Source organism: Salvelinus sp. IW2-2015, linkage group LG1 (assembly GCF_002910315.2).
Source record: "Salvelinus sp. IW2-2015 linkage group LG1, ASM291031v2, whole genome shotgun sequence".
Lineage (NCBI taxonomy): Eukaryota > Metazoa > Chordata > Actinopteri > Salmoniformes > Salmonidae > Salvelinus > Salvelinus sp. IW2-2015.
Genome location: NC_036838.1, coordinates 26033063 through 26043680, shown reverse-complemented (window position 1 = coordinate 26043680; position 10618 = coordinate 26033063). Strand labels below are relative to the sequence as shown.

The 10618-nt window shown below is 40.2% G+C and overlaps 1 protein-coding gene across 1 annotated transcript; it reads right to left on the bottom strand.

Moving 5' to 3' along the window:
* Positions 1 to 436: 436 nt before the first annotated feature.
* Positions 437 to 5286, bottom strand: LOC111963623 (acidic mammalian chitinase-like). Its single transcript, XM_023987144.2, has 11 exons — positions 5277 to 5286; positions 4638 to 4674; positions 4234 to 4495; positions 3971 to 4027; positions 3249 to 3414; positions 2866 to 2990; positions 2610 to 2733; positions 2071 to 2253; positions 1798 to 1914; positions 1482 to 1614; positions 437 to 1264 (listed from the first exon to the last, which is right to left on the bottom strand). The coding sequence occupies exons 2-11, from the start codon at positions 4660 to 4662 to the stop codon at positions 1020 to 1022; spliced, it is 1437 nt and encodes a 478-aa protein (XP_023842912.1). The 5' UTR covers positions 4663 to 4674; positions 5277 to 5286; the 3' UTR covers positions 437 to 1019.
* Between the last annotated feature and the right edge of the window lie 5332 nt (positions 5287 to 10618).

Sequence of the window (10618 nt, the reverse complement as noted above, 5' to 3'; positions counted from 1 at the left end):
GCGAGACTCAACTAATTGCATCTCAATTACTGTCTACACACAACTTTCTTCCCTTCCCACACAACATGTTTTAGCACCACAGTAACACTTAAAGATGCACTATGCAAAAATCGCTCCACCATTTCCTGATTGCTAAAATTCTAATAGTTCGCCTAATTTCAGTTTATGTGACAAAACAAGCAAGTATAGTGTAGAGAATAATTGTACCATCTAAACCACTGTGAAATATATTTTCAGCTGTATGAAGCTGGTGTACAAAACCAAAAGTAAAAGACGCAAAAACTAAACTTGAGCATTAGAAGCATAGAAATACCACACATAGAACAGATCTACCACTTCTTAGACTTGCTTTTGATGAGCATGACAGATCTATAACTCACAGTTCTATGTGAATTTGTTGGGTCACCCAAAAAGATTAATATAGCATCTTAAATCCCCGATGCAGTCTTTGTAATTACATTTTCAAATCCTCACTGTATGTCTAATAAATTACCGTGTGTGTTTCATGAAAAAAACTAATAAAATAACTAAATATATGTTTTCCCTGTGCCTCCTTTTCCGTTTGAAATACTCAGTCTGGTCATGTGGGCGTGTTGATACAAATTTAAATATATTTACATACACAGCCCTGATAGGAGCATCTAGACCATACAATTAGAAACTAAAATACTAATTTTGTAGAATCTCTATGATCTAGAGCCTACCCGTCTTACCCCTAGGAGGAGGATACATATGCAAATAAAAGATGACTGGTCATTGGTCAGAATAATCAGATCAGATTGTGATGTCAAGTTGTGGACCAAAAACTCCATCCCATCTGAACAGGCTGAAATTCCAGGTGTACACTAAAGGGCATTATCATAACATTTTCCAATTTCCTAGTGTTATTTCGACCTCATATTGTGGAAATATATTTTTTTTAAGTAAATTAAAGGGGCAGTGCAGTCAAATTTAAAGTTGGTAAATACAACGTTGGCATTAGCGATGCTAATTCAAACACTTACTTCCTCACAACACGCTTAAGGCCACACGCAGACTTTGAGGCTGGGGTCAAAGACCGAGCCGTTGCTGCAGGTTTTGAGGTGGGTGAGGCCATGGGCGCACATGTAGAAGGTGGTGATGTCGTCTGGGTTGGCGTAGATGCCATCAGGGTTTCCGTTGCAGAAACCTGTCCCAGGGGCGTGGGTGGTGACGGTGGTGGTGGGGCGGGTGGTGGTGACTGAGCCAGGTTTGGGGGTGGTGGTAGGGGGAAGAGGGGGTAGTTCTGGATGGAAGGAAAAATAAAAGGAGAGAGGGTTTTACCATGAAGGACAGAGCTGAGGTGATGAAACAGTTAACAGTTAACATTATTTAATCTGACTGGATTTATCATAGTGGCCCATCACACAATGGGATAATCTGGTCTAGTAGTTGATTCATTTCAGATTACACTTTAGTTTTTAAATATCAGGTTTGCTCCTTCACTAAAACCTCAGACTTACCGATGTCAAGAAGTTTGCGCAGATGTCCCAACAGAGGGTGGTTGCCCTCAGCGCAGAACTGGTTGGCAAAGTCATCAAGATCCAGGGCCCACACGAAGGCACCGCCAAACTTGTTGTCCTTCATGTAGCGGACCTGTGCAGCGGATCGAATGAGGAGACAGCGGTAGATAGACATAGATAGAGAGGGTGAATATATTTAGAGGATATGTCACAGAAGTATCATCCCAGACTTTTTGTTGACCACTTTAATGACTATGGGCAAAAATGTCTTCTTATCTAAATTACAATATTATGTTAACTGATTAGGGGAAATGACCTTGGTCTCAAAGCTCTGCCTGGAGTCAAATCCAACCCACTCATTGCCCCTGTAGGCATAGGGAACCATCTGGTCTGCACTCATCTCAACTGTTGCGCCATTTATGAAGGTGCAGATCTGAACAAAACACACAAAAAGGGAGTTTGTTTTGTGAAAAACTCATGCAAAGGTCTCCGTTGTAAAGCATTCTTGGAATAACAATGAAAAAGGATTTCTAACTTTGCTTAACATTTTGATGTTGAATGTTTTGGCCCCCAGCAGCCAGGCTCTCACCTCATAGTAGGCCCAGAAGCCAGCTTCGCGGGTGTAGGGCCCGGCGGAGGCGGGGCCACTGGCTGGTGCTCCAACGCTGGTGTCAGATGATGTCAGGCGGAAGGTACGACCATAGGTGGCAAAGCCCATGTTCAGCTTCTCCACTGGGGTGCCATTGTCTCTCCAGTACTTCATGGCGTAGTCCTGAGAGAGAAAGAGGGGGTTAAGAGGGTTGGAGGGATGGATGGAGAGAGAAGTGAGAAATGTAGCAAGTACTTCAGCAGTGCTAGAGTATTTATTGTTGTGGAATAGCACACCGCAGTAAAGTGGCACTATACTTTTTCTATCATGGTGAAAATGTGTAGCAAATGTCATGATTATACCGCACCATTATAAGTAAATAACATCAGTAAAGCTGTATGATGTTTAAAACCTATTTTCCTTTATAAAGATGGAATGACAAGGGTTTTAAACGCAGTACTTGCATACTATGGGTTTACAAAAGTATCATTATACACACTGATAAAGATTCTGTCAGTCTGTGTGTTATTTTTCCTTACAGTGTTGAAGTAGATAAGCTCTCCCTCGTCATGAGCACCGCGATACAGGGGGCTGTTGTGTCCAGTGAATCCCTCCCAAGTTCCGTGGAAGTCGTAGGTCATCACGTTGATGAAGTCCAGAGACCTGGAGATGCACACACAAACTAGAACCACTGAGAACAGAAATGGCACCTGGAAACTGTTTCTAAAGCTCCATAGCTATTTAAACTGATTGACCTCAGGAAACATTGTTATTCAAAATGGCTGGCAGACTCACTTGGCAATCTCGGCAATCTCATATCCAGCATCGATGGTTCCCTTTCCAGCGGACACTGCAGCGGTCAGCATGAGCTGGGCATTGCCGGTGGACTTGGCTTCAGCTGCGTAAGCTGCCACGAGCTCCTGTAAAATACACACACACACACAAACATCATGTGTCAGGGAGGGTTGGGGATGCAGAGTAAAGACGTATTATGGGGATCCATAGGAACTGGGGAAAATATATGAATAGTATGCCCCCAGTATGCTAGTGAATAAGGAGAGTTTCTCTTCTTTTGTAAAGCTCTTTGAACGCTTGGAAAAGCACTATATACATCCAAACCATTATCTATCTGCATTACTATCATTGAGTAATAACTGTAGTGGAGGAGCCACACCCACCTGGCAGAGCAGAGTGAACCTCTTCTTGTCCTCCGGGGGGCTCCCTCGGGCCCCGGGGTACTCCCAGTCCAGATCCAGACCGTCAAAACCATGAGTTCTCATGAAGCTGATGGACGACTGGATGAATGTCTGACGGTTGGCAGCATTACTCACCATGATGGAGAACCTGAGGAGAGGAAGATGGTTTTATCATGAGGCTGTATTACAATACACCATATGGTTTCTAGTCTCTCATGGACAAACTAGGTAAACATAAATCGAGCATATGACCAAATTATGCAAGGTTTTAGTTCTGGGTTAACTGAGAGTTTTCTACTACAACAACATGATGGAACACCTGAGAGATGATCAAGGTTTTATCATGACGCCATAATATAATACACCATATAGTTGCTAAAGTGTACTAAAAGTACATTAGTACAGATACCAGTAGTCATATAGTACTGATAGTCATGATCAAAGTTATCTTGACAACACAAACGTGTTGTCCTCTGTCAAAAGCACTTTGGAGAGCATCATCACTGAAAAACATGATAGTTGTGTTATTTCACATGCCCTAGTAGCTATAGTTAACACACTTCCAGAGAACCTAAAATCAGCTACAGAGATGATCTCACAAACACTACGATACAGTAGGTAGTGTTGCAGATACTCTAAATCCAAGTAATTCAAATGTATGGTGCTTTTCATAGCCCTGTAGCATGACTAAGGGAGGTACTCACTGGGAAGAACCAAAGTTCCATCCTCCGACGGCCAGCAGAGTCTTAAGATGAGGGTTCCTGCAGAGAGACGGCAAAGAGAGGAGGGGTTGAGATTATTCAGCAATTTTGTATATGAGTAGATTGATAATTCTGCAAGTGGCTGCTAAAACAAGCTCCAGTTCAGAGGAGGGAGTAATAAAACCAAAGCATTAACCCTGGACACTTGAGAAACTAAATTCCTCATTCAACACCGACACTAATAAGTTGTGAAGCGCGCTATTTACTTGGTCTTCAAGGCGTTGAAGGACTTGTAGAGGACGTCATCGTTCCACTCGTAGGTGACCAGCTCATTGCGGTGGTTGAGGATGGAGAAAGCGTAGATCAGGTGAGTGCACAGGTGGGCGTCCACATTCTCGGGCTTGTACTTCCCTTTGTCTGGTCTGTACTGAGACCAGTTGGTGAAGTAGCACACCATTTTGGGAGAAGCAGCAGCTGCGGTGGAAACTGAGGTGGAAGCGCCCAACTGGCACAGCACCAGGCACAAGCCTAGAGCGAGAGAGAAAGAGTTTTGAAAGGTAAAGCAAATGTCCATGTAAATAGCCCCAAAAACATTTGTCAAAGCATATCATTTTATTTCACGATAAAAGGCAGTGATAGTGCCTGATGTAAATGATGGAGTCATAGTCACCTGCTAAGATTGTCAGCTTAGACATCTTGACTATTTGCTGTGAGACAAAGACAGAGAGAGAGTAAGAGAGAGAGTGAGAGACAGACAGAGAGATATTTTCAACAATGATACTTGGACCTGTTATCATGATATTTACACTGGGTTATGCCAGCATGGAACTGATGCAAGGTTTTGAACATTACCTGCTCACTACAGAGAGAACAACAATAAACTACCACCACTCACATTTCCCCATTAAATTAACATTACCCACTGCACTGCACAGGGTACTGTCCTAAACAAGTGCCACAGTATTTAAATATTGAAATAATAGTTAAATAATAATTTGTGCATTCAATGACTCTCATTACTACATTGATGTAGTTAAATTATTTACTAATTTAGCAATGTACTTAGATTCACACTAAATCCTTTCCAATAGCTATATTGCATCAGTTGTTTTTAGAGTCCAATACAAATAATAGCCAGAGACTAAAAGTATACAGACCAAGACATTGAAAGCAACAGTTGCTAGCAACTGAAACTAAACCGTTACTAACATCGAAGGCCCATTTATCCAATTATACAATGAAACAAGTTGGTCCTAATATGACCAAGGAAACTGTCAGCTGTCACTAGTGAGTTTCCTTCTAAGCTTACCGTGGGAACTTCACAGATGAAACCGTCAGTGATGAGAAGTTAAGTCTGGCTTTTTATAAAGTTTATCCAGAGGTGGGTGGGCCCCCGGGTGGGTGGGCCCCCATGGAACCAAATGGGAGGGGGGTTGATCAAATGTGCAATACAATCAGATAAGTACAGAAGAGTCTGGACTGGGGTGGCGATTAATTTATGACAGGCCAGGTAATGTACAGTAATCAGCTCAGAAACACTAAACAAGACAGATAAGACACTAACGACATAAGAAGACACGTAACCTGAGCATAAACAGATGAACAACAGTGCACGTTAGATTGGTAAAGTTGATTTTCTGTTCATTTCCCATTTTAGTAGAGATTTTGAGGTCAAAGTAATTCATATGAAGCGTATACACTGTGAGAATGTTCATTCTGTATTTGCAAAACAATGTAATGTACAGTATTATAAAAGCTGTTCCTGGGATTATACAACAAGTGTACAAAACATTAGGAACACCTTCCTAATATTGAGTTGCACCCCCTATTGCCTTCAGAACAGTCTCAATTCGTTGGTACATGGACTRTACAACATGTTTCGAAAGTGCTCCACAGAGATGCTGGCCCATGTTGATTGCAATGCTTCCCACAGTTGTCAAATTGGCTGGATGTCCTTTGGGTGTTGGACCATTCTTGATACACATGGGAAACTGTTGAGTGCGAAAACCCCAGCAGCGTTGCAGTTCTTGACACACTCAAACCGGTGCACCTGGCACCTACTACCCTTCCCTGTTCAAAGGCACGTAAATCTTTTTATCTTGCCATTCACCCTCTGAATGGCACACGTACACAATCCATGTCTCAATTGTCTCAAGGCTTAAACATCCTTCTTTAACCTGTCTCCTTTCCTACATCTACGCTGATTAAAGTAGATTTAACAGGTAATATTAATAAGGAATCARAGCTTTTACCTGGATTCCTCTGGTCAGTCTATGTCATGGAAAGAGGAGGTGATCGAAATGTTTTCTACACTTGGTGTGTATTGCAGGCATTTAGAAAAAGATTAATCAGAATTGGCACAACTATCCATTTGTTGGAATTGTGATAGCACATWAATTAGTCATTATCTTGGCAAGTTTAATAATAATGACCATTATTTGTTCAGATTACGCCAACTGTGTCCCGAGCCTTTAAAAACATCAAAAAAATAAAACAGTTCACACTTCACAAATGTATTATGGCATGTCTGATTGTCTTTGATCCAGCAGGTTCATAGCTGTACTGAATTATATATATAAAAAGGGTACTTTTTCAACTTTGATCTCTTATGATAACGATATGAATTTCTGGCAGTGGTTTGGTAGGTACATTTGGTCAAGTCACTGCCAACTGTTTTTGGCAGATGCCTTGGAGCAAAGTTTACTTGGATATTTAATGTCAGCAAAATTGTAGTTTTTTGGGCACTTTGCCACGCATGTGCACTCATATACGTAATAAAATCAACGTAAGATATGTAAATGTTGTAAATGTTGTAATTTATATGGCAAAGAAATAATCCCACTAAGGTGGTGATCTAATGAAAGATTAAATACAATATTGCTGACAACTAGAAAGTTGTCAGSAATATTGTATTTAATCTTTCATTAGATCACCACCTTAGTGGGATTATTTCTTTGCCATATAAATTACAACATTTACAAATCCCTTACTACTGRTGAGACGACTGATTACAGTAATAGAAAACAGAGGTGCAACAACCTTTAGTAACTGTCTGTCAATAAATATGAAAGCCTTATGTAAACTGTCATTGTGGAATATAGCACAGCTTGCTGTGTTGCATTTGTTTGTTCTTTTTTATTACATTGACTTGTATTGTTCAGTGACAGGAATGACAGTTCATATTAATAATGTAAAAATATACTTTTTGCAATATCTACATAACAAAACAGTTACTTTGGTGTCTATTTGTAATTTCCTTAAATTGTGCGCCCTTCATTAAAACATTGAATGAACACTCAACTTCAGCCCTTGTGGGATGCATTATGCTGTGTACAGGAATGCATTGTGGCTGCAAACAAACAGCATATTTATCCCACTAGACTTTGTTGATTATAATGACAGAAATCAATACCACCATGCAGAAGTGTTCACATAAACAGCTATATTTTTTGGTACCCTCATTACTGGGATTTACATTGAGATGTCATTGAAACTTCTTTATTACATTACCATTACRTGCTAATTAATACGGTTCAGTTTCTTAGGGAATGATTTGATTGAAATAAGTGCCATTTGTACATATGGTAACATGTAATAATAATAATGATTCTATTGAATTATATATTTTTTCACCCTACATGCCTCATCCTTCTAAACTGTATCAGAAATGAATTAGATACCATGACCTCATTCGGAGTCCATCTGAATCCTGTAAACAGAAAGTGGGCTATCTACACTGATGTACAAAACATTAGGAACACCTGCTCTTTCCATGACATAGACGGACCAGGTGAATCCGATTGAAAGCTTTAATCCCTTACTGTTGTCACTTGTTAAATCTAATGCAATCAGTGTAGATGAAGAGACTGGTTAAATAAGTATTTTTAAGCCTTGATACAATTGAGTCATGGATTGTGTATGTGTGCCATTCAGAGGGCGAATGGGTAAGACAAAATATTTGTCTTATATTTAATATTTAAGTGCCTATACCTGAACGGTGTATGGTAGTATGTGCCAGGCGCACTGGTTTGAGTGTGTCAAGAACTGAAACACTGCTGGATTTTTCACTCTCAACAGTTTCCCACGTGTATCAAGAATGTTCCACCACCCAAAGGACATCCAGCCAACTTGACACGACCGTGGGAAGCACCGGAGTCAACATGGGCCAGCATCCCTGTGGAACGCTTTCGGACTGACGAATTAGCGCTGTTCTGAGGGGAAAAGGGGCTGCAACTCAATATTAGGAAGATGTTCTTAATGTTTTGTACGTGTATGTGCAGACATCCGGGAGGTAATAATAATGCAGCACTTTGGACAAAGGCATGGAGTTTATTACTCTCCTAATGGCCATTATCTGAGGGTAAGTGTTGTTAATGTAAACCACAGCGTACACTCTGACTGCTCTGCTACTATGACCATGGGAGCACAGTTTTTAATTTGGCATGTTTTCTGGTAAACATCCAGGTTTGTTCGAATGAAAATATGAAATGTTGCTTTATTTTTTTCTCTATGATATTAACTTAGAAATGACTTGGTAAACTGGTAGTAAAATAACATTATGGCTGTTTGCATCATCTTGTGTGACATTATTTGACCCCTTAACAATGTGAAGTTCTCTGAGAACAAGTGAAAAGTGCTAAACTACAGTTGTAGTGATTATGACACATTCTTATATTTCTGTGGTTGTATTTGCAGGGAGTAGAGGGACCGTTGACCAAATGCTTAATATTTGCAGTTTAATCATAGCTAATAAAAGTGACAAGCTGACATTACAGTGTATGTGCTTTAGTGCTGTGACATGCAAGATTTGTTTCCACCATGAATCACGGGTAACAGGTTGAAACATTACAGCACTCTTCAACTTCATGTAAAAATATAAACACTTTACATACTGTATGTGAGCTATATACAGTACCAGTCATAGTTTGGACACACCTACTCATTCAAGGTTTTTCTTAATTTTACTATTTTCTACATTGTAGAATAATAGTGAAGACATCAAAACTATGACATAACACATATGGAATCATGTAGTAACCAAAAAGAGTGTTACAAATCAAAATAGATTTTAGATTGTAGATTCTTCAAAGTAGCCACCCTTTGCCTTGATGACAGCTTTGCACACTCTTGGCATTCTCTCAACGAGCTTCACCTGGAATGATTTTCCAACAGTCTTGAAGCAGTTCCCACATATGCTGAGCACTTGTTGGCTGCTTTTCCTTCACTCTGCGGTCCAACTCATCCCAACCCATCTCAGTTGGTTTGAGGTCGGGTGATTGTGGAGGCCAGGTCATCTGATTCAGCACTCCATCCCTTTCCTTCTTGGTCAAATAGCCCGTACACAGCCTGGAGGTACGTTGGGTCACTGTCCTTATGAAAAACAAATGAAAGTCCCACTAAGCGCAAACCAGATGGGATGGCGTATCSCTGCAGAATGTTGTGGTAGCCATAATGGTTCAGTGTGCCTTGAATTAATAATAAATTACTGACAGTGTCACCAGCAAAGCACCCCCACATCATCACACCTCCTCGTCCATGCTTCATGGTGGGAAATACACATGCAGAGATAATCCGTTCACGTACTCTGCGTCTCACAAAGACACGTCTGTTGGAACCAAAAATCTCAAATTTGGACTCATTAGACCAATGGACAGATTTCCAACGGTGTAATGTCCATTGCTCGTGTTTCTTTGCCCAACTAAGTCTCTTCTTATTGGTGTCCTTTAGTAGTGGTTTCTTTGCAGGAATTCGACCATGAAGGCCTGATTCACGCAGTCCCTTCTGAATAGTGGATGTTGAGATGTGTCTGTTACTTGAACTCTGTGAAGCATTTATTTGGGCTGCAATTTCTGAGGCTGGTAACTCTAATGAACTTATCTTCTTATGGCTGAGATCCCGCTAACGGGATCAATATGACAACAGCCAGTGAAAGTGCAGGGCGCCAAAGTCAAAACAACAGAAATCTCATAATTAAAATTCCTCAAACATACATGTATCTTATACCGTTTTAAAGGTAATCCTGTTGTTAATCCCACCACAGTGTCCGATTTCAAATATGCTTTACAGCGAAAGCACCACAAACAATTATGTTAGGTCACCACCAAGCCACAGAATAAGCACAGCCATTTTTCCAGCCAAAGATAGCAGTCACAAAAAGCACAAATAGAGATAAAATGAATCACTAACCTTTGATGATCTTCATCAGATGACACTCATAGGACTTCATGTTACACAATATATGTATGTTTTGTTTGATAAAGTTCATATTTATATAAAAAAATCTGAGTTTACATTGGCGCCTTACATGCACTAGTTCCAAAAACATCCAGTGATTTTGCATAGCCACAACAGAAATACTCATCATAAATGTAGATGATAATACAAGTTATACAGATGGAATTATAGATATACCTCTCCTTAATGCAACCGCTGTGTCAGATTTCAAAAAAACGTTACGGAAAAAGCAAACCATGCAATAATCTGAGACYGCGCTCAGAAATATAATAAAATTAGCCGCCATTTTGGAGTAAACATAAACCAGAAATTGCATGATAAATATTCCCTTACCTTTGATGATCTTCATCAGAATGCACTCCCAGGAATCCCAGGTCCACAATAAATGCTGGATTTGTTCGATAATGTCCGTTATTT